Consider the following 24,942-nt stretch of genomic DNA (forward strand, 5'->3'; position numbering starts at 1 on the left):
AGTGCAGGGGGGAAAAAGCAGTCATTGCTCTAGTCGTTGTTGAGTTGTCTTGACTAGCTTCTTGACAAGAGGTCTTTGCATGGCTGTCTTTGAAGGTTGGGGTTTGACTGGAGTCTGTCATGGTCTGCAGGAGATCCATCATAAAATGGCTTTCAGACAGTCGTGGGTCTTGTTGAGTGCACTGCTGTTATTCGTACACTAGTGAGCCTAATGTGGTGATTGTTACATATGAAGTTTATACAACTTTTCTGCTGTTGGCTTCTCTCATAGTCTGATCGGCAGTTAGGTTTTTGCAGTTGTTCTTCGATCATTAGCTGAACAAATTTAAATCCATCATTCATGCAGCATTCATTCAAGCAGAATTCAGATATCCTGATGCAATCTGCAGATAGACTGAGAAAAAAATACTAAGCTTACCTGATTCCATCACGGTATACTGTTCAGAGTATATATGCCCTGTGAATTCCTGCAGTGTAAGATAGATGCCTTGACGTCTAAATGCCAGGAAACTTATAATGCTTATAGGACACCATCTGTGCCCCATTGCATTGTGGGCCTTGGGTACAGCTATTTCTGCAGATGGGACTTGCCTTCTGTGGATGTACAAACGACCTCTTAACGAGCCACAGAGCAGGACTCACACGGCACATCTCACATTGACGACAGCGTTATGTGTGCTTCCTTCGTTTGTGTCCTGCCTTCACATAAACAGTCCGGATCGCAGCAACCTCCTCCCTAACCAATCAGCCGTGGCTCACTGTACGCAGCAGCTCATCATGATTTTTTTTTACAACAGCTTACTGGTTAATGACTATAAATGACCCCGTAAACAGTGTGCCAGTGAGGAATCGGGTCTGCGTCAACAGATTGTTCCCCTCCGGCAGGTCAGTCACAAGACCTCGTGATTCATTGATGGTTATCTGGGAAATTTGTTGGAAAATTCCTCAGTGGAGAAGTCATCGTCAACTCACAGTTTGTTAACAATTCCAAGACACTAAAAAAAGACTACGAGTCAATGTAAACATTTTAAGAAAACAATGCAGCAATGAAAGTCCATGAACAAATTGATGTGCAATGGCACGACATTCAGAAAACATCAACCTTCTCTCTTTGGGTTTCTCTAATGCTTGGGTGACAATATGACATGTATGCAACATAATGAAAATGTGCGAGTGAGCATCCATTATGGTTTACCTGACAGACACGTCACAGTAAACTACAGTAAACTACATTTGCCGCTAGCTCTGTGAACACGTTTGGCAAGTTATGTCCACGGCTGCTGTGTCTCCTCTTGGGTCAATGATCTCACTGAAGAGTTTTCTTGCTGTTTGGGATTCTCATTACTGATTTGCTAAGTGGAAGCCATTACCTATTGCAACCCATACAGTTTACACATTTGCACGGCTGAATATTCAGTGAAGTGGTTAAAGTCTGGCCCTATGCTCATGCAGTGCTCTGCCTGGAATTTTAACCAGTATCCGACCGGGCGCAAGTCCAGGCCCCTCCAGTGCTCCACACAATGTTCAGTCACAAGCCAAATAGTTTAGTTTAATCATTTTTTAATATCTAATCAGATCGTCAAGTCAAGGAACGGAGTGTATAGAAGAGAATAGACTAGAGCAACTTTGCTCTATTCTCAGTTAATCATGGACTTGATGGTCTGATAAGTCACAAGAAATATATGTATTTGTAATATGTAATATGTAATGTAATTTACATTTAAGATGTTAGTAAAAAATAAAATGCAGCAAAACGCAGTGCAGGACAACATTTGTGGCCATTGCATTGTGGCCCTTGGGTACTACAGCTCCCGCATAAAGGAGTTTCCCTCTTTGGTCATTCAAATGGCCGGGTAAATGGCAGACCTTACCTGTAATATGTATGCACTTCAGTGTTAACAGCTGTCGCATTGGTAGCCGATGACCTGAGCATCGATGCTATGGGGTTTGATCAAGGCATGAAAAGGGGAGAGAAGTAAATTAGATAAATAGCGTGGAGTGGAGGAAAAACAGAGCTCAGATGAATCACTTTTCAGGGTGTAATTCGTGCACGACTGTGAAGAGCAGCCAGGGCGAGGGACTGCATTTCAGAATGATTCTGTCTTCCTGAATGCTGCTAACCTGACGAAAGCCCGTGCCATCTGAGGTCTCAGAAACCACCCGGCGAGAGGCGGTTCACCTGAGCTCTTACGTGGGGCTCTACCCAGCTGCGGATGCTACCGCAGCCCGAGGGAACACAAATCAAGTAAACGATGACCGCTGCTCTGAGCATCCCTCTGCCAAAACACACAACCCGCCGTGGCAGGTGAGCGGCGCACGGACAGATTAACGAGCTCGGGCGGAAGCACAGCGGGTGATTAACACAGGAATACGTCACCCCTCTCCGTTGGCTGGGGGATGGGGCCGCGGTTCGCCGGGGTACGTCCTGCGGCTCCAGATTACGCAGCAGGTACAGGATGCAGGCAGGGCTGCGCTGACAGCGCCCTCCGGTGACCCCTCTCGTGGCTGCAAGGCTGCCTTGTGGCCCCCTTGTGGATGTGCAGCATTACTGCAGAACCTGATAGACACCACCTAAATATGGAAACCTTTCCATATGTATTGTGACCAGTTAACCAGGAAGCAGAGATGGAGAAATACGATCCAGATTTCTTTTTGGCATGCATAAATAAATAGAGTGGCCCATTGTTGAGTGTGCCGTAATATCTATTATCTTTCACCTATTTAACTATCTATTGTCTATTATCACAATTGAATTGTTTAGTTCTGACATTCTGCTTCCCACATCTATATATCATCAAAGTAAATCATCATCATAAATTATCACAGTCTACAACAGTGATTGAACAGAATTTATGCATTAAGTTTCCTTACCGGATACAGTAGCAGAAATTACATAGGCTGGTCAGCTGTCGGCTGTTGTGGGGGAAAAGTGAAAACTGGTACCATCTACCAGTCACTCACACAGCAGTATGCTGCTTGTGATCTGTGGGTTTTACACGTGAAATCACTCAGGATTCAGTTCAGAAGCCTGACGTTGAGTGGTTATCAGAACTGCATCGTTTCAGCCCTCGCTGTTACCTTGAGGACAGCCTGAAGCAAAACACACCTTGCCAGCTTCTCACTTTTATTGATGTATTACAGGAGTCCTTCGTAGAAAAAAGTAATTTAGTTCACAGCAGGATTCCATGCGAGAGAATAACCAGAGGGTCTCGTTAGCCAGAAGACGTCAACCAAAACCCAGAAAACAATGTGGCCAGTGCTGTTTGAAACCACATTCCTTTTCTTGTCCTCTGGCTCCTTCCCCTCTAGTGTGTAAGAAATAGCAAAGAAATTTATTTGGGAAAATCACTTAGGTTGTTTCCTATTTGTTTAAAATGGAAGCATCTGTGATTTCAGAAAAATAGGATGTGAAATGTCACACACCCAAGAAAGGTGGTCCTGAATTAAGGGAAGACATAACATGCAATTTCCTGTGAAAGCTCTTTGAGATGCGGTAGGACAGCAGTAGCTTTATGAAAATTAAATTAAGGTTTGGATTTATGTCATTATTTAAACTGAAAACAGAAACAGAACAATGCTGGTCAGCTTGGAACATTGCAGAACTTTCACAATAACAGCAAAAACTTTCACAATAACACCAAGATAACTTTAGTGGCCGTGTGGAAAAGGATGACAAGACACCAGCTCGTGTCCTGATGACAATGAGAAGGCCGATGTTATGGAGTGTTATTTCCTGTTCCCAAACCACAAATACATGCGAATTGCTGTTCCTTTATATAGAAGCCTAGGCGTAAAGTGAAATAGCAGCTTTTTTTCGATAAGTGGAGCCTGCTTCAACATTTCCTGTCCCTCTCTCCCCTCGATAATCAACAGGAATGAGACACAAGACAGTGGCATCCTCACATTATTTCCACTTAAATATACACTGTGTGCAATTATCATTCTTGTGTAAAAAATAGCATCTGATTCTGTATCCCAACCATTGTTAAACGGCCATGGAGACACCAACTGCCAAATGGCATCTTTAATCAATGAATCTATCAAATTTTATCATACAGACATTTACAGGATTGTCCTTTTAAGGATTTTAATCCTTTTAAGGATTTGTCACAATACACGTCACAGTTTACTCTGGCCTAAATCCCCACAAAGCAAACCAACAGCCAGTGATAGTGGCTAGGAAAAACTCCCTGGAAGGCTTTTTGGAAGAAACCTACATTGGAAGGATCCAGACTCAGTAGGAGGGGGAGTCCATTCTCCTGGAGAATAGTAGTGAGGATCTTCCTCCACCACACACTCAGAAATAAAGGTACACTTAAGGTACATTCTTATTCTCCTAAAAAAAAATTGGGAAATGGACCCTGAAAGTACAATGATGCTGTTTTTGGGTACTAATGAGTACTTTTTTTTTTACAAACAAAATAGGTACAAATGAGTTATGTATTGAGGGCTAGGGGTTCAATTTTCTGTATCTATTGAGTACTGCCCCAGTGTAAGCCTTTGCACGTTTTTAGGCACTTTTTCATACCTTTCTTTCTGAGAGTGGAGGCAACTTTACAGATCATTTTGCACATGCTGCTAGTCTTTGTTGACTTTGTGGAGGGCCACCATTCTCATGGTTTACCATACAATTTCATAAGCCAATTCACAACTTGCTTGCAGCCTTTTTGTACTTGGTCGTCTGGTGCATTAACAATAGACTTGGTTGGACTAAGTTTGCACGCATCACATTTCTCACAGAGCACATGCAAAACAGCTTGCAGAGAAGGTGACCAGGTTTCAGTTCAGAAAGTGAGCGAGACATCCGGGTTAATCAGTATCCATGTGCTCTAGATTAAAGCAGGTGCTCTGACAAATTAACCTGCTTGCTCAGGATGACCGGTCCCCCTGGTCAGACAGGCAAACTGGTCTGTTAACCCTTTGATGGGCAAATTTAATTGATATGTACAAAGCAGGATATTTATGGTTGCACTGCACTGACATTGCTATTTAAGAATGACTGAAAATACAGTTGACCATTAAATTACAATGTAGCTTGCTATGAAAGTGAAAACCCATTTAACTAGTATAACCACAGTAAGTCAATGGAAAAAGTTTCCCATTAATCTAAGCCGTTTCAGTTTTGTTTTTGTCCATTATTGAGACTGAGAAGTGAAAGTGCCCAGTAGTGTAGCTACTTGACTAGCTAGCTTGTCAGATCTTCTGTTTTATTTTGACAAATTATAGACGGTGGCAGCCATAACTTACCGCAAGATGAAATGCATCCAAATGACCATTGTTCAATGCTAATAATAATGCAATAATTTAAAAAATATATTCTAAATCAATTATATGGTTGTTTATTTGTACTGTGTTTGTTTTAACAGAAAGGTGTAGTAATACATCACTTAAGAAACAATAGGCTATCATAGATAATAAAAATTTTAATTAAAGAATATAAGTAATTATTTCTGTTTCCATGTGTTACCACATGCCTACACTAAAATATGTAAATTGAGCTATATGTATTGTAAAAAAATTTTTTTAAAAAAAATCCCCTAAAATGTAGTATCTGCATTAAAAGCAAATACTAATATTATCAAATTACACACAAGTAACTTTTAATCTGAACACATCAAATATATTTTTTTATTTTGTCATTTATTTTTTTGGTACAGTGCAATTTAACACTGTTACAAGTTAAAAACAAGAAACAGATGTGCTGCATCTAGTTTCTAGCCAAGGCTGATTCATAACTTGTGTTTGGCCCGTTTTAAAATGGTACCAAATACAAAACGCACAATTATTCAGCAACATAATTTTCACAAAATAAAACAATTGATGACACTAAAAGTCAAAATAGTGCCATATAGTGAGTTACAACATAATAATGAATACAGATTTGGCACAAAATTACAATGGATGCAATATGTCAACAAATTTGAATTTAAATTCTCTACACTTTTTATCGTTAGGCAGTATTTCATCGTTAAACTTGTCAAAAACAGTTGTTAATATCCTTTCTGTTTGTAATGCATTCCATAATGAGTACTTTTGGCAGGAAAAGCTGATTGGTCAATGACTGGAATGCTTCATGTATATGTATGATTGTTGTGAATCTGATTCTCTGTCCCCTGTGCATTTTGCATCCCACTTCCAGAGGTCATAACGTTCCTTTCTTTTTTAAACCTTACTGCTAATTAAACGGCTAAACATTACGAAAGCATTTTGTATGGCTGCAAGTCTATATTCAGCCACAAAGAACTCGTAAAATAAAAGAAAAACAAACAGCCGGGCTGAAGGGGGGTTATCATTGTCCAAATTGGGCAAAGAAAAAAATAAATCTTTAGGCGTTTCTTCCCCCACGTCTCCATTTGGCGACAGACCTCTGCAGGGCCCCTGTCTTGCTTTGGTGACCTCCGCCAGTCCTTTACTGCTGACTGGAATGTTTTGCGATAGCGTTCCGGGGCAGGCCGAGAGGAAAGGACGGGCACTCGCGCCTGCTCTTTTGTTTATACATCAGCGTCTGGGCTCTTCTGTTTTTTTTTTTTTTTTGTTTTTTTTTCTTTCCAACTATTTCCCAAAGTTCTCCCATGCTAGGACAAACACATTTCTAACGTTTCTGCTGGGAGCCAGAGCATCCTCTGCCTACGGCATGTCCTTCTGAAATGCTTCCAACTTAAGAAAGGATGGCGTTTTTAATAATCTCCGATGTGACGCACTTCTGCAGACTCCATTGTGTTTGTCAAGGAATTGATACGCAGTCGACTGACTTCCTTTCGGCACGTGTCCTGGCCTTTGCGTCTCAAAAGGAAATAGGAAGAGTGATGGCGAAGAGAGAGGAACGGTTAGGACCGTAAAGTCAAAGGCTAATGAGTGTTGCACGAGGCTGAGGATGAAGGTGAAAGGACAAGTAAAATATTAATTTATGAGGGGTGAAAAGAAAACACACACACACATACACACACCCACAGACACACACGGACACACACACGCACACAGAGCTGGTCCGAGGATTTTGGAGGCCCACCAAACCCACACCAACCACTTAAATTTGAATGATCCTTATTCTGGTTACGGTCATATTCCAAGTATCCCATTTACACGCATCACATGGAATAAGGTGTTTATATGATTTCCATTTTCGGATTACTAGAGGCATATGCAATCTTATTTGGATATTGCATAGTCAGGATAAGGGCTTAACCTGGTTTTGCTTTTTTGAATAAGGCTATATCGTAACCAGAATCTCCAAATAAGATCAGAATAATAATGTTCAATGTAAACATGGTGGAAATGAACAAGGCAGTGTAATTAATTATTACTTTTCATGGTTTTGAAAGTCATATTCACATATTGGTCATATCACTCATATCACTCCAGTTGAACAATACTGAGCATGGTCTGTATGTAGCATAGACATTTCCATTTGTATGCTAGTAAATAAAGCCAGTTTGCTCATGTGTTCGGAAGCCATTTTACGCCTTGTACATTGTACAGAATGTACAAGGAATGTCCTCACACAGTGAAGGACATTTTCTTGCCACCTTCACAACTGTCACATATCTTACATACAAACACACACACACGTGTCATTTGTGCACTTCAACCAAGACTGTTCCAAGAGTAATGGCTTTGGGAAAACAAAATATAAACTGTTTATACTTACGCAACACAGATCTATACAAAGAGGTTGATTGTGAGAGTTGCAATCTGTCTGACCTAAGTGTCAGTGTTAATGTCAAAGCCTGGTCAATGACCACCTACAAGGACTGCATTTAAGCAAAAACTATACATTTGGCCTAGTGCAAATGCCGTAGAAATATGTACTGGTACTCTGCTACTGCAATTGTTTGGTGTAAAGAGAGACAGGAGTCCATCTGCATTTGGATAAACACAAGCCAGTTTAAAACTAAACAAGGCTCAAAAGCAATGTTTAGGTATTCCAATCTGATTAGCATTCATAAGAAAATGGGTTGAATATACTGCTCAAAGACATTGTGACACTGGTCTATGTCACAATGGGGTCTATGGGGGGAGAGAGAAGCTTTGGCAGAAGATACAAATTATTGGAATTATTGCTGCAAGAAAATAAATACTGTTAAAGCAAAATTATGTAAAATTGAAAGCATAACTTTGATTACCTGAATCCACCTGGCTAACTTTCCCTTAGACCAAAAGAACAACAGCATTGTTTTCGGCTCTGCTTGTGTAAAATGCTGTCTTCGTTATATTTTACAGTCTGTTGTGACAATGTTTAAATGCTGTTTAAAAATATCCATGCTTTTTTCCAAAATCCTAGACTCAACCCATTCAGACTGGATTCAGCATGTCTGTCATAAATAGAATTGATGCAAAGCACTTTTTAAACTGTGTTTAAATGCTCACCTTAAATGGTGAGCCCCTTTTCCCCTATTTCTTGAAGTCTGATTATGGTTTGGGGAGAATTAATCATGCATATCACAATGGATCATTTCACCCTGTGTGAATGTTGGTAGGACAGGAGGTGAGGGGAATGGGTTGTCAGACTGGGCGATAATCCCCTAAATTTTACAGTAAAAATGTAGGCCTATAAGTCGATGGCAGATGGGGATTACAAAAAGAGGTATATGGGACAAATTGTGAGAAGTTTATCACAAGTCAACAGAATATGTGGCTTTTTCAGGAGTTTTTAGGGGGAATTAATTTGGCAACAATGGCAATGGGATAAACTCTTGTACAGTAAACTCATGTCTCGTTAACCAACACATTACCCTTCCCCGCCATAGGGAAGATATTGTCATAACTAATATGAATTATCAGAGGTCACCATGCAAGGTGGTAAATATTCAATAAATGTTTCCTCGTGGTCTGTTTAGTGAAAATGAAAATGTAATCCATGTGCTACTCTAAACAGCAATGAGTCTGTAGCCTACAAACCATATCTAGTCATAACCATACATTTAAATTATGAGTTAAAAAAAACATTTTCAGTAATTAATTACAATGTTTCTGTCACATTTGGTAGCGTTTTTTCCTTTTCCGATAAATCATGTGTAGCCTACTTCCTTGCAAATACCTGTTAGGCTAGAGTGTTTATCTTCGATAGCAGGTTACTGATTTAGAACACGGAAAAGTATTAGCGTGCTAATAGGCCTACACGGGAAATACCCTTGCAAGATGAGTTGGAATCAGATAAGCACAGCGACTTGTGTTTTCATGTAAAACAAAGCCAGAGTAAACTATTAAAACTAAGCAAATAGACGGTCGGAAGAATTGGGCTATTAGCATGTTAAAATAATGAAAACTCAAAATACAGATGCAAACTTTTACCTTGTGTTCAATAAATTGGCTGTGTGTGTAACCCATACCTGACCGGAAAGCAATTTTTCCCCTTTTAAATGAAAGCGGGGACACTACCTTAATTCAAGATTTTGTCCCTTGCACGGCGATACCATTCGGCGGAGGTGTTTAATCCTCGAATGCGTGCGCCGCGTGCGTCTGGAGTGAAGTGCGATTAGGGTTTAGGGGACGTAGGGGTTTGAAGTAGAAGTAAAAGTAAAAGGCTGCTTGCGTCAGACCTGCAGACTCCGCTGTGTCAGCATCAAGGCAGGAGTAATTTCTCTCTCCCTGCGTGTGTCTTGGATCCCTGGAACCTTTTTCCACTTTGGTTTCAAAGACGCACCACCATGAATTCAGTAAGTAAATTAATTCGCTAAACTAAATCTTCTGATTTACAATGTTACCCATTGGAGCAAATGCGGTGAACATCAATTTGCGATAGACACAAGATACTATAAACTAGTCGATGCTAGTTTTGTAGCGGTAAAATTAAAATATATAGCAACCATTTTACCAGTCAAAATAACTTTTTTAAATGAAAATGTTAATAGATATTCATCTTAAGCTGAGCAGTAGCTCATAGGCTATAGCAGTGCCAGAGGTTTACAAATTGACATTATGTAATCTTACTTAATAATGGATGTGTGGAAATAGTTTACACCCTAACCGATTGGCCAATTCTATAGCTATCTAATAATTTCATATTTTATGTCAATTTGGCATTCAAAATGGAACAAATCTGATGACAAAATCACATTTTTTCCGTTTTCTCATTTCTTAAAAAAATATGACTTTTCTACATCAGCAGTGTTTTGTGGTACATTGATATCTATTGTTTTTAGAAAGTTATACTGCTATTATTTGTGTTTTCCCTGCGAAACAAGCTAGATATTCATATATTTAAGGTATGCATCTTGAATGTCTTTTTGTTTGGCACATTACTGGCAATAATTCGAAGCTTGAGCTGTATTCCAGAGTGTCTTGCAAAACTGTGCTGATTGAATTCCACAGAGGCGGTTAAGAGGTTATTGATAATGACCTTATTGTGCGCCACGTGCATTACGTGCTTTTTCTCTGCACCCTGTGGTCAGATTCAGGTCTTATTCACTCACACTCGTGGGAATTCAATTGTAAATCAGCTGACTGAGGCATTCTCTTTCTGCAATGGAAAATAGCATTTAAGTTCACTTCTCCTTTTCATGAATCAGCTCACAAAAGCAACCGTGCGATTTCTGTCTACAGGGGAACTGTTAACAATTTACTACCGCTATAATCTTGAAAAATAATGTGTCACGGAACACTAATTGTAGGACATTTTATGGCAGGGCAAACTCCAATGTCAAAGAAGGCTGAGAACTATCTGTTTTACCTGTTGTATCATTCAACAAAGATTTGTTGATATAACACCATTCAAGAGTCATTCAACTTTTTTTATATCCTGAAATTGTCTTAGATTGTTTGGTGAGAAAAGAACATTTTTTATACAGAACTGTGTCCTCTAAACTTTGGCACATACTAGCTGCATGACTTTTGATGCATGAAGGGCAGTGGAATGTTAATTCTTATGACTGGGCCGTTGCTTCACCTCATTTAAAATGATTAACAGCTGTGGTAAATATTTTTTTAAAACAAGGATAGGACAACCATTGCATTCCAACTGTCATATCAAGTGCAGTGGATTATTCAGGGCAGGTCAAGAATCTCCCAATGTCGTATGAGTGAAAGTCAGCAAGAAACACAGATGCAATGCGGGATACTGAGGGAAAAGGTCTCTCAAACGTCAGCAGGTAACGTTCTTTTACTTTACAAGAAATTAGCAGACGTTCTTTTCCAGCCTGTCTCAGACTCAAGTGCAAAGTGCAGGGTTCAGTAATTCCTTAAAGAGGGAAGCAGAGACAGCAGGTGCAAGAAGTGCATGCTCAACTGACAACTCGTCAACTTCCCCCCACTGAGCGTTAAACCATGTTGTGCTAACAAGAACAAAAACCACTCCATTAATGAGTCCTGTGCAACGTTTGGGTGTGTGAGGGCCAGTGTATTCCCTGAGGGAAAGTCACACAGGGTTCCCTGGGACGTTTCCAACATTCCTGGGGGTTTGAACCTAAAGGCTCGGTCTTTATGGATGTGCCGTGCGTGGCAGCGAGCCAGGCGGTGCAGGCTGGAGTGCTGGGGCCTATCTGCTGCATCTCCCCGAGAGACCAGCCCCTCCGTACCTCTGCACCTTCCCCCCCCCCCCCCCCCCCCTTTCCTGAAGACAATAACTGAGGAGTATAGTGTCTACACACTAAATGACTGTGAAATGTTGGAACCTTGAAGCTGTGGTTCAAAAACAAAAATTTTGATTAACATTTTTGTCCCCTGTAGGGGACATGAGTCTGGTCTTAATGTCAAGAACCATATATTCTATTATGCTGGAACCTGAACTACGAGAGACATTCAATAAAAAAAATTATAAATAATATTTTTGAAAATATTTTCACTATAGCATACTTTTGTCATCCAAGGCACTTGTATTATGTCAATAATTTAAATTCTTAGCCGTTTTTTCTGCCAGGTCGTAGAAGGATTAATAAGCGAACAGGCTGCACTTTTGCCATGTTTGATCTTTTGACGCTTCACTTCTGGTGTGTTCTGATGATTCAAATCCTTCCTGGATATCACTTTTTTCCCAGAGTAGTGCTGACTGCACTTGCTTCCCAATGGTTTCTGTTTGATGTTCAGTTTGCAGTTTTCCTTTTGAATTTATTTCTGTTACACCAGACCATGTGACTTATAGAAAAGAGATGGGATCCGGGATTCCAACACTACATGGGACTGCACGTCCCAGCCAGAATGTATCTTGTGGGCTGCAGTGAAGAAAAAGGCAGCACGCAAAGCTTTCTCCATAGAAAGGACTATGGAGATTAAATATTGTTAGCAACATTAATGTCTCTATACATTATTTAGAAATTCATTTTTATATGATTATATACAGTATACCTCATTGCTAAGATTGTCTTGGCTTTTATTTGGCAGAAACATGATCTGGGGATTTGGTCATGTGGATAAACACAAATGCAAATGACCATAGAATTACTGTAGGTTTGTTATACTTGGACAGCTAGTCGTATAGCTTTATATGAGACCATAATCCAGTTCTTTTACAAATGAGTAACATCACAGTATTTTGCTATATTTTATTTTTTCTGTGATTGTTTTTTTTCTGTGAGGATCCCTATCTCATTGTTCAAGAACACACATGACTCATAGTAACCTTGGTTAAAAACAGATGCCAAAGAGCATTTCTGGCACTGGATTTGTTTCAGCCCTGTCAGAAACTGGCGTCATCAAAGTTGCCGCTGTCATTTCCCTCTCCGTTATGTTCCGGAACAACCAAGCCCATCATAGCCCCCATTATTGGCATGTCTGGTGTCGCTGTCGCGCCCCCAGTCGCCGAACTTCCCTGTCTAAGTCCCCGTGAGAAGGCCTGCGAACACATATAGAGACCTTGATTGTCAAACTGCCCATGTGGAAAAATCATTGAGAAACACTGTCATTAAAAAATGAGTAGGAAACTGAAACACAATAGGCCCTCTTCAGGAATTTCAAGCATGCCCTGCGAGAATACGGTGGGCCGGTGTAGTTCACTGGGATGATGCATCAGTTTAATTATTTCATACTAAAAAGTGCATAAATTGCCATTGATCTAAATCTTGATGGTTTGGATTTTGACTGGTGTTTTTGTAAAAGGAAAAACACGTGAACATTGTGTGTTAAGCTGTTATTCATTTTAATTTATAATTACTCATGAAGAGGTTAGACCTTTGGGTCACCAGTTGAAAAAGCAACTTTGTTTCCTTATAAAGATTTGAACCATTAACTTGGGGAATTACAGCTCAGGGAATTTCTCATAAATCTTTCAGGACATCTGAAGTCAGTGTTCAAAAATTACATCTATCCCTCCCACAAACGGATGGACAAACACACCAACACACACACACACACACACAAGAAGGAAGTGATTCAGCGCTGTCCCTGTCAAGCTGTCACCAGCTTGAAATATCCTAGCCCTCTCTGTGCGAGAGGAAGTCCATGGAAAATGGCAACGTTGTTTTCTTGAAGAGAGTCAGAGGGCACGAAGCACCACGCTCATAAATGAGCTGCGTGTGGATCTCTCAGCCTCTGGAAAGCTTCTTAGATAAAGACCTGGTGGTCATTCTTGTCTGTCCTACCTCGAAACTGGACAATTGCCAAGGTGATATAACAAAACACACAGATTTCAGGCGGTTTGTTTATTGTGTAAATATAATGTTATCACGGAAAATCTGGGTGAAGGACTACAAGACCTCCTTCCTAACAAAGTCCTTCATTTAACAAATCCAGCTCTTCTCCAAAAATGTGTACTAATGACACTTCAGGGTCACCTAGAGTTGGTATGTGAAACATTGCAAATACCCTATGATTGCCATTCAGCAGGCATTAACATATTTAATTGGTTTTGAATGGCGTGTGTTAAAATATTTACTTGAAAGTTTTTTATATGCATTCTGCCAGAGAATAATGTATGTAGTATGAAAGATTTGAAGCAAGTCATCGAGAGCATTTTTTCTGTTGTTCCGTTCATCAGTTGAACTCGAGTTGCCTCTTCTAGAACTTCCACTTCCTTCTCGCCGCTTAAGAGAAGAATTTTCTGGTTCTTTCCTGAATGCTGAATTATTTTCAACCAACAGCACAGCTAAACCAATGATGCATTCCTACGCCTGCTGAAGATCTTCTCAGCTTGTCATTTGCTCATTCAAATGTGCCATGAGGTCAACAGTTTGCCTTTATATGAGCTGGATTGGGAATTACCAAAAGTTCCAGAGCTTCCAACAAAGTAAAAGGATATAATTTGCAGAATGGGTCCTCTGAAATTTACCTTTGCCAGCATAATACTGTATCTACCAAATATGCTGTAGTGATGATGAATGTCCGTGTCCTACATTCGCATTCTAGGCACAGTGTCTGGTTATGAAGGATATAATCTGTATCAGTTAGAAATCTGTCAGCTGTGAGATGAATCACCTGGACATCTGTTATATCTTTCATTATGTTCCATTGCATTCATCTAGCAGACACAAATTCAGAGTGTCTCAACATACATGCATCCACCTGTGTTCCAGGGATATGAGTTATGTGAAAAACAGTGGCTACACTGGCTAACTGACTAATGGGTATATGTGCAATATCACTAAATCACTAAATGTAAATTAATTTTACTAACCTAACAATCTGCAATGCATACAAATCGATGTGCTAGGGGGTGAGATGGGAGAGGGGGTACATGTGAGATTGTCTAATAGAAAGCTGTGTACAATTCACTGACTGGACACATGTCAAATCTACCTCTGTCTGCATGACTGTCGAATGGAAAGCTGAACAAATCCATTGACTCTCCATCTCTCTGTGTCTCCTTGTCTGTCTGCCGTAGAATTCAAGCCCTCAGAGGAAGAATGCCCGTTCTTAAGAACCTCCCAGGGAGGCTGAAAGGGGCCAAGGTGAACGGAGAGCTAATCCTGCACAAGATGAGTCTGGACCACAACCCCTTCGCCGAGGGCGGCAGGGAGCAGGACACCTGGAGCGAGGGCAACGAGAGCTCCCTCCTGGAGGGCAGCGTGCCCCGCGACCGCAACCCTTTTGAGGACGAGGAGGACGAGAACGAGGCCAACGAGGAGCGGCGGGGCGGTTCTGGGAAGGGCGGCTCCATCAAGGGCACGCTGGAGCGCATCCGGGGGGTCTCCCCGCTCAAGACTCTGGGGAAGCTGGGCAAGGGGCTGCGGATGTCGGGGCGCAGCAAGGGCGAGGGGACCCCATCTCCCAAGGGCTCTCACGGAAAGCCCTCCCCCCAGGAGAAGAAAAAGAAAGGGAGGCGGAGCTCCGAGGGCAGCCTGCTCAGGTGATTGGCGGGGGCTGAGTTCGGGAGAGTGAGAACCAAAAACCAGGTGTCCTTTACTATAGGTACTGTAGCTTTCATTGGCCCATCAGAGGGCAAACCCTTTTGATTGGTCAGGCAAGTTACCGACTGACAGTACAGTGAAACTTCTCCCATTGTGAGGTTTGTAAAGCCACTTCCCGTGGCGGTCAGAACAGCAGAGAATCTGACAACCTTCAAGCACAGACTAAAGACTCATCTCTTCAGACTGCACCTCTCCCCACCCCTCCCTAGCCTCTAGTTTAGCTATACTCTATTTACCTCAATATACATAGTTAGGCTAATGCGATCTCGTTAGTTTTGTATTTGGCAGGATTGTTTTGTTTGATTCTGATTAGGCAAATGTGATTTCAGTGCTAGTTTTGTACTTGGCAGGATTGTTTTATTTGCTCAACAGGTTACCCTACAGGGTTGGAGTCATGATCTATGTGGTCACTTCTGGCACTACGATCTTTACTTCACTCTACGGTGTTTTTCGCACCTCTGCACTTTGAACTGATGCACTTGTTGTACGTCGCTCTGGATAAGAGCATCTGCTAAATGCCTGTAATGTAATGTAAAGCATGACCCTCAGAAGGGTTGTGCCTGTCCCCAGCGGAAATAATTTTTTTCCATCTGAATTTGCCACGTGTTGTTGTGAGGGTTAAAAAGAAAAATATGCAGCTGTTTGTGCGTTAGTACATGAGCTATATGGCCAGCCGTTGACGTACAGCACTTAAACGGATGGTGCATTATTTCCTGAATGTGTTCTGCATTATGCAATCTGGAAGCAAAGCAACCTGTTTTTGTGTGCCAAGCTTTTGTTTGTCTCCAGAGGGAAGGTGGGCTCTCTTGCTCTATCTGAGTTAAGGCTATTTAAAGCAGCCACATTGTTCTAAGGACCCCTCTAACAGCTTTGCACTTCCAAAATACCTGGAAAATGTCACAATCATCAGCTCTGCCTAAATGCATTGTTTACTTAATTTGAGGAAAATTCATTCAGCAGTATAGAACTGTGAATGTAGATCAATCACAGACTAGACGCAGACTAATTCCAAATTAATTGGAGTTTGAGTTAGCTGATACTTGGCCTGCAGTTGGTGAGACTGACAAAAACAGGTCTTCTCCATTGAACTTCAGATCACCAGCCCCTCTGCTAAATGGCCCTTAGACATGGCAAAGAGGTTCCTCAGTACTTACATACAAATTATAGCTTGTAATAGACTCTTTTCAGAATCGCCTTTAACTCCTGTTGTGATCCAAATGCAAGAGGAGGTTCCACAGCCCGACCCATCTCTCTCTCTCTTTCTCTCTCTCTCGCTCTCTCTCTCACTCACTCTCTCCCTCTCTCCATGTGCAGGATAGCAGGTAGGTGCAAAGACAGCTTGCGGAAGGAGAGCCTGACCAACGGGGACTTGGGCTCGGAGGGTGACGACTGCAGCCGCCGCCTGTCCTTCCTCAAGATAATGCGGGGGGGAAAGCTGAAGAGGGAGTCCATGGCGGACCGCGCCTCCCAGGGCCCCGAGGAGGAGATGGTGGAGGAGGTGCCGGAGGTCAAGCCCAGGGAGCCCCTCTCCGGTAAGCAGAGTGTATCTCAGTCTGCCAGCGAGTGTTTTTAGCACTGGTGCTAATGTTCAGATTACTCCGATTGTGGCAAATGCGTAACCAGACAAAGGAGTCTGCCCACGTCTTTTTTTTTGGTAGTTTTGGCAGTTCCTCAAGCCCCAGCATATCCTCCTGAGACCCGACAGAAAGTTTTTTTCTGGTATTGGGCCTCCCTCCATATGTTTTTGTGAATTGCCCCATGGTTCTAGGTTAGCATAATGAACTTACCTCTAGTGATATAGGACCCATGCTAGCCTGTTGTGTAGCCACTGTTGTTCATATAACTCGTATAACTTCACCATAAGTGGATGCACATATGTTCTCTTTAGTTATGAGCTGCTTTGGGTATGTGTCTCCTAAATGAATAAAATGTAGCAACCTCCTGAGACCTGGCAGGAAAAAGGTTTAAGTATTAGAATTTTTAAAAACATAATACAAGTGTCTTGTATAACAAAAACATGTTGCAGTGAAAATATTTTATTTTTTATTGAAGGTCCCTTTCAGCATAGGTTTGAGCATGGTAGAATATGTGGTTCTTGAGATCAAGACCAAAGACTCATGTCCCATACATGAATTTCCGGGTCTGAGCAGGATATATCAATGTACACATCTGTTGACCCCATCATTTCACGTGCGGCATTTAATCTCCCATCTTCATGACAGACTGTTGGCAGCAGCAACAAAAACAAATGCGACCGGCGCATTCAGTAGCAATGCCCTAACATGTGATAGCTGTGACAGAAATGATGAGCAAGGTTTATAGCTTCATGGAAGCTTTTTTCCTTTTCTGCCCCTGGAAGATTCTGCCTTGTGCAGCATCTGCTTTGGAGTGTGTCTGCTGGCCTTGTAATTCTACATGCCAGGGCCCAGCTCCATTAGTCTGTATGTGCAGATAGGGGTAGCATGGTGTGCAGCGGGCACACATGGCATTTTATCACAAATTTAAATCTGTGAGAAGGCGGCCATATTGAATTGGCATACGTAGTGTTATATAACATGTTGCTGCAGAACGTTTCCTCGGTTAGCTGCAGAACAAACACGAAAAAAAACTTTGTGCCTCACTGTTCAGAATTGCGGCCCTAGAAACTTCCGTTCTTCTTCAGGGTGAAAAGCAAACCAGCAGTATCATAACAAAGATGATGTCATGAATTTGTCGTTGTCGTCTGGGTTATTTCTGGATGCTTTGGAGACAATAGGGGAAAATCTGAAGGGATGCTGTGGGTAAACCAAGTCCAAGTAGGTTACGCAGAGATTCCGTTGTTTTGGTCAAAGAGAATGTTTTCCTGAAATTCTTGAAGTAACATGGATGAAAATGACTTGTGATAAGTGCCCGTAGATGGGACTGATAAGAAGTCCAATAAATGCTTTCTTGTAAAGAATGTAGTAATTTGCATTTATTTGTTTTACATAAATTGGAAGTTCACTTAAAACAGCTTTATGTAAATGGACTGCATTTATATAGCGCTTTTATCCAAAGCGCTTTACAATTGATGCCTCTCATTCGCCAGAGCAGTTAGGAGTTAGGTGTCTTGCTCAAGGACACTTCGACACGCCCAGGGCGGGGTTTGAACCGGCAACCTTCAGACTGCCAGACAATCGGTCTTACCTCCTGAGCTATGTCGCCCCTATGTACTGTGCATTCATAATTATACAAACTAAAAAATAAAAGCCATGTGTTCTTTTGATGAATATGTTTTTAAAAAACAGTTTTGTGCTCTTACTAAGAATTTCATTTTGGACATGCAAGGCTTTTGCACAGATATTTGAGCGATATAGATGCTTAAACTTGTTATTAATCCTATTAAGTGAAACATTGGCAAGAATGCAGGATACAGTACTCCAGACAAGGTTGGGTGAATGTCACCAAATATCTATCACCAGATCAGAAGTTTATAAGATTACACCAACAGAACAGTGACATCCTCACCCCTTTCACTTTCTCACCCTCTCTTTCTCTCTCACTCTGTCTTACAGTATAATTCCTGCACGCAACTCTTGCACAATAAGTGTTTAGTTGGCATGCCATGTTTTCTCAGTAGATTTATTTCACCGTGTCAGCTTGCCCAGGTCTGTCCTCTTAATTTCTAAGGATTCTGTGTCAGGTTGCGTGGGGTTGGGAGGGTGGAAAAAATACAAAGCTCCACGTGAAAGAACAAAAGACTTTACTGGAAACCAGGAAACAAAGGGAACAAAAGGGCAACCTTAAACAAACAAGGAAAACTTCAAAAAAAACACTAGAAATTCAGGGCATAGGCAAGAACACATGGAGCAGAGGCTAACAAACAAACAATCTGACATTACCACAAGAATCCAGCACCTGAGTCAAGGGAGGGGGAAACTTAAATAGAACACACTGACGAGACACAGGAGGGCACCATGAACAATCAGGCCACGGAAGGGGAAGGGAAAATGAGACAGCCAGAAAACAATGATTAGACAATTGGAAACAATCATACAATTAACACAGGGGGAGCAGGACACAAAACAGAAGTGCCGCCACCTGGCGGCCCAACAGGGAAAACGCAGACAGGAACGCAGGACCATGACATTCTGGTCCTTGGTGCCTGTCTCTGATATGGAGATAAGGCTATAATGGTAACAACAGATGTCTAGCTGCTATTTGGATGTTAACTAAAGACAGGACTTGCTGAATTATATCAACAAATCTGCAAACTACCAAGGGATCAGGGCATGAAAATGCACCTTTTGTGTTTGTTTGATTTTTAGCGTACTGTAAACAGCCCACAAGGCAATCCTGCTATTGAAGATTAGTGTTACTAGTTTCATTGGAATTATCAGAACCAGGTCGGCATACACGTGGAGTATTGATTACAATAATAAAATATTCATAACAAATAACATCGATTTTGCTTGCATTACTTGTGCTGATGATCATTATGGCTTGCCAAATGTTCATGCAGCCCGGATCTTTCACCTGTCAACAAAAGCTGTTGAAAGTCAGGAGGACCAGGCTGTTCCCAGTCCAATCAGAGTCTGGGACACGTTTCCGGAACCCTCTCCACAGTGTAGCCATAGCGTGTGAGCTTTGCCGCGGGTGTCCTGTGGTCACAGAGACCAGGTCTCACCATCATAATACCTCTACCCGGATTAAACCCCCAAATGGAGCGTGGCAGGGTTTTAACCTCCGTGAAGCTCTGGCATTGTGACGGGGGCTTAATGTTCTTGGCTGCACATTCCCCATATTATAGTGGTAGCGCCTGGAAATGTACTTTCGTAAGGAACCGGGTCGGGTTTAAAGGGTTTCTGCGCTATATCTTTCACGAAGGAGCCGGCTGTCTGCTTCCTGGCAGTGCCGACAAGTCCCCCAGCTGACATAGCAAAGCTCGGTCGATTATTTGTTTATCTGCATAATGTGTGTAAAACTCGCACGGCACTCTTTGCCAAGTCCCCTCACGCTGTTTTGCCAACGCACAGTTCAGCGACGGCATTCCCGGCTTCCCACTGCTGCACAGTCCACATGGGGGGGGGTGGGGGGTGTGCGGCGGGGGTAGGGGGAGCGGGGGCTGCATTGCTAGGAACGCCATGGGCCAAAACTATGTCCTTAGGCCAAAATTTCAACACGGAGTCCAACACATGAATCATGTCTCATGGGAAATGCAGCAGCAAAGACACACAATGTCAGTCTCAGAAGAAAGTGAAAAACACTTTTCTCTTTGGGTAACATTCACATTTTTTTAAATTGAGTCCAAATAGGCTGTTGTGCACAAATAGGTTTTCTTCTGTAATGTGTGGCACTGGGGACTATCAGTGGGGAAAAGTACTGGGCTGTTAAGGGTGGTTTGTTTGTGACCCACTTCCTTTAACATCCTCTCAAGTTAGCCCATTAACAATGCGGACATCGGTGTTGTGCAATTCATTGTGCTGTGAATATTGATTGTGCTCAACAATGTTCACTAAGGACGACGGTTGTCAAACATCAGGAAACTCCCTAATGGGCCGAAGTGAATGACATGGAAATCTTTTCAATCACCATACAAAAGAAAACAAACAACCTTTTTGTTATTTTTGCAGATAATTCAATTACTAAAGTAGGAAGAATACTCTCCTTGGAGACATAGGAGAACGTGAAGTGAAAGTAGAAGCTTTGAAAGCCCACGTATCTGACAACAAAGAGTCTGGTAGAGACCTGATGACGGATTCTGTGTTTTTGGCTTCAGAGGAAAAAAGGGAGCACAGTGTTTGCCCACACCTCTATATGGGACTTGTGTATCGGCTTGTTTGTTTGTCCTCAAGTGTGATAAACTTTTGGCTTCAATTCAAGCCCTACAAGCCTAGACATTGGTCAACTGTGACAGGTAGTGCATCAGGAGGACTCTGCTTGCTTTGTCCTCCCAGGGGTAGGAGGAGGAATCAGCCTGCATTCTCCCCAGGTAACCCCTTCAGTACCTCCTCCCAACGTCACCACATGCAAGCCCAGGCTACGGGTTGCCATCAGTGAGAGATGAATATCTTCTGATCCTCCCCTCTGAGCCCCAGTTCACCCACGGCACTGGGCTTGTGGTTTTGTGTGGAAAACAGGCACTGGTGTGCATATAATCCAGCTGTAGTGTCCCTTACAATGGTGTGGGCCATGTCTGTGATTCCATGTTATGACAAATTTTCAAATTGTGAAGAACAATAAAAAAGTGGGAACTGTATAAAGATCTTTGGCTATGGGAATCAGAGTCAGTATTGGCAGGAGCACCGTATGGGGAGGGATTAGTACGATTCCAACGGTCCTGACTACTCAACACATTGTGCTGTAATTGTGCAGGGATGGGGAGGCCTGTGGTGGTGGGGCCCAATGTGAGATCTTTTCATGGGGCCCAAAATCCCTGGCGGCACTCCAAAGTGCTGGTGTGTTCCATGCAGGGTAGACCTTGCGCAACTTCGCCGGACAGATGGAAAGCAAAGGCACCTGTGCCACAGGTAGTGTTTAATTTATGATTAACGAAACCCGGCAGGTCAATGCTTTGGAGTTTAGTACCGGTCCACATGGGGTTTGGCTGCTGAGATAAAGCTGCCATAAATGCGGGTGGGTACTCTGAGCCCTGGTGAATGATTTCTAGGCCCGCTCCAGTGCAGTCCAAGGCCTTCTGACCATAAAACCATAACTCTAGCTGGCAGACATCCTGTAATTGCTGCTATCGTATCAGTGTCCAAACGGTGGCCTTAGCAACCACAGCACATGATGCAGACCTGATGAAATTCACTTCCACATCCTATGGAGACACTCCTGGATGCTAAATAGAAGCGGTTTTATTGTCTGTTTGTGGTTGCGTTTCGTTGAAAGCGCAGATCGTTTCCCAGTGAGGGGCAGAGCAGTTTGCTCTTCCTGTGTTCTTCTGCTCTGCCAGTAAACAGGAGGGGAACTCAGTGAAGTGAAGGGACTACGTTTACAAGAGATAGAGGACGCTATTGAAATTCAGATCATTTTTTATTTGATTGAATTCATTCTTTTTGACATCAAAAATACATCTAAAACAAAGAAATGAGCGTACATTTGGCCAATCGTGACCCCCAGGGGCAGAGGACTAGACCTTCCCCCTGCCATGTGGGGTCACCTGTCAGTTATTATGGGCAGTATGTGACTGTGAGGGGGGACCCACACCATGGGACAAGAGGATTTTTCAGGACAGGCTCAGCTGCTTTGTAGTCAACCCCAGTGGCTGGAGCCTGGTGCTGGTGAGCGGGGGGGAGTAGAGGAGAGAGGGGGTGTCCCAGAAACAGATTTGGCCCAGCTGTGCCTGCAGGGGAGAAACTGGACCCTGCGCTGCTTATTTGATATCTTGCCTTGGAAGGAAAATATTTGTCTGCCCTGACCACGCTGAGATGTGACGGGGCGGCCTCCCATCTGGCCTGCGAGCGTTGGGGGGGGAGGTCTGGAGACAGCAGAGGACCTGGGGGGGGGGGGGGGGGGCTGCAGCGGTAATGCAACAGTAATGCAGCGGTAATGCAGCAGAGGTCATAGAACTGATAAACGCAGTTCTGGTTTCTAGAAATACAACAATTTTCGGTATACAAATGTAATTGTTATGTTTGTAAATTAAGTGACTACAATTCAACTATTTGGCTGCATCACCCTCCCCCTGGCTCCCCTCCCCACCGCCCCGCAAACCCTTATGTGCATCTCATGCATTTGGATTTCGTGTGGATTTGGTATGGCCAAGTGCCTCATGCCTGCAGGAGTTTAGGAGGCTTTGAGTTGTTTTGTTTCTGCCAGTGAAGAGGAACCACACAAATACCTACCTGACCTTGGCTCCTGGTGTAAGACAGCATGGCCTTCTAGAACAGCACGGTAGGCACTACACTCCCCCAGGCTTCCTGTTTCAGCACAATCCTTTCTCCGTGTATACTTGCCCAAAACTAGGATTAGGCTCTTGCAATTCCCAAAAGTGCAAAAAAAAAATTGGGGACATAATTTCACTATATCCTATAGCCAGGGCTTATACAACTGCAGTTAGTTAGGAAGGGTGGGACCGTTTCTATAGCTCTTTGGCATATGTTTCAGCTGTAAGTTTAAGGGGCGAGTACCTCTGAACAAAGAACCTGTGTTTGGGTTCTGCAGGGCTAAGCGAAACTCTCTGGGCAGCTCTCCGTCCCGTGTCAGTCATCTGTGTTTTAATGATTCAGGGGTAACCTTGAATAAGAACTGCCGCGTAGGCCCTGCTACATCTGGTGGTCCCGACTTGGTTTGGTTTCAAGGGGATATGTTACGTGTCCTTCCTTCTGCCGTTTAAAGGGGGCGCTGCCGTTCCCTCCCTCCTGACGTTCCTGCTCAAGCGGCGACACAGTGGGCTTGCCCTCCCCCACCAAGACCCCGCCCTCCTGGTGATGCGTCACTGGTTTGGCAGAGGGCTCCGGGGCCCGCGGAACGGGCGAGTGTGCAGTTTTTCCATCCATTCGCCCCGCCTGTCCCGGGGACAGCGGCCGTTTCCCACCTCCCACACGTAAAAAAACGATGCGCTGGGGTGGCATTGTGTATTATATTTAGATGTCCTTCCGCATGGTTGGCATGGCGACAGCAGGCTAAATGACTCTGGGGTGGGGTGGGGGGGGCGCCGTCACATCACCGGATGCTTCCTCCTCGGACGCGACCCGGGTGGATGAGTGGGGACTGCTGTGCCCCCACATCCTTTTCTTTAAAAAGAGTTCCCATTTCGGGGGAAAAAATGGACTACTCAGCAATAGAAGGACCAGCATTGCTCCTGACCTTTTATGCTGCGATACACACAGGCATGCTCTGTACAGGAATTACACACACGGATGTGCTCCATTTGAGCCTGATTCACAGGGGACGTGCTTTGTTTTGGCACAATGCATAGTGGATGCGTACATGGATGCGCTATGTTTGGGCCAAGTGTACATGGATGCACTGTGTTTGGGCCTGGTGTATATGAATGCGCTATGTTTGGGCCTGGTGTACATGGATGCGCTGTGTTTGGGCCTGGTGTACATGGATGCACTGTGTTTGGACATGATGTACATAGATGTGCTGTGTTTGGGCCTGGTGTACATGGATGCACTGTGTTTGGACATGATGTACATAGATGTGCTGTGTTTGGGCCTGGTGTACATGGATGCACTGTGTTTGGGCCTGGTGTACATGGATGCACTGTGTTTGGGCCTGGTGTACATGGATGCACTGTGTTTGGGCCTGGTGTACATGGATGCACTGTGTTTGGGCATGTATGACACCAGTGCTTGACAGTGGAACCCTTTGCCATGGCGCAGTGAGTTAGAGCTGTCCCAGTGAAAGATTTCCCAAAGCGCCCCCTGCCCACACCCACTCCTTCCCCTCCCCTCCCATCTGACGTCCGATTATAATGACACTGAAGGAGGAGGAAATGACTCTATTTCCCCCTGCACCGAGGGGCTTGAAGTAATTCCATCTGATGGCATGCTTCTTAAACCAGACCTTCGGCGCAGTGAGCAAAGGAGTCTGGGATTATTGCTCTGCAGCCGAGACACATGGCTGCCCTGCCGTGAGCCCAGCGAAAACACGCACAGCTGGGCCGGCTTTGGGGATGGATCATTTCACACGCTGAACCAGGACAAACTGTGTTTTCAAAAATGACTCAACATAAAGGATTTTCTATGAGAGAAAAC

The 24,942-nt window shown here is 43.3% G+C and overlaps 1 protein-coding gene and 1 long non-coding RNA gene across 4 annotated transcripts in view; one reads left to right on the top strand and one right to left on the bottom strand.

Annotated features, from left to right (window-relative positions):
• The window catches only part of exoc3l2b (exocyst complex component 3-like 2b), a 39,281-nt gene that overhangs the window by 166 nt on the left and 14,173 nt on the right, over positions 1-24,942 (top strand). The window contains exons 1-3 of one of the 3 annotated variants that reach the window (XM_035384868.1): positions 9,468-9,655; positions 14,749-15,213; positions 16,589-16,806. In XM_035384868.1, coding sequence (XP_035240759.1) covers positions 14,771-15,213; positions 16,589-16,806 — 661 coding nt within the window. In that variant the 5' untranslated portion in view covers positions 9,468-9,655; positions 14,749-14,770. Of the gene's footprint in view, positions 1-9,467; positions 9,656-10,935; positions 11,087-14,748; positions 15,214-16,588; positions 16,807-24,942 lie in introns of those variants that run through there. The other 2 variants (XM_035384867.1, XM_035384869.1) reach the window with 2 other exon arrangements.
• Positions 5,530-9,466, bottom strand: LOC118209524. Its single transcript, XR_004761723.1, has 2 exons — positions 9,378-9,466; positions 5,530-6,867 (listed from the first exon to the last, which is right to left on the bottom strand). It is a non-coding gene; the product is annotated as an uncharacterized LOC118209524 (long non-coding RNA).

This window comes from Anguilla anguilla, chromosome 12 (assembly GCF_013347855.1).
Source record: "Anguilla anguilla isolate fAngAng1 chromosome 12, fAngAng1.pri, whole genome shotgun sequence".
NCBI classification, from domain to species: Eukaryota; Metazoa; Chordata; class Actinopteri; order Anguilliformes; family Anguillidae; genus Anguilla; species Anguilla anguilla.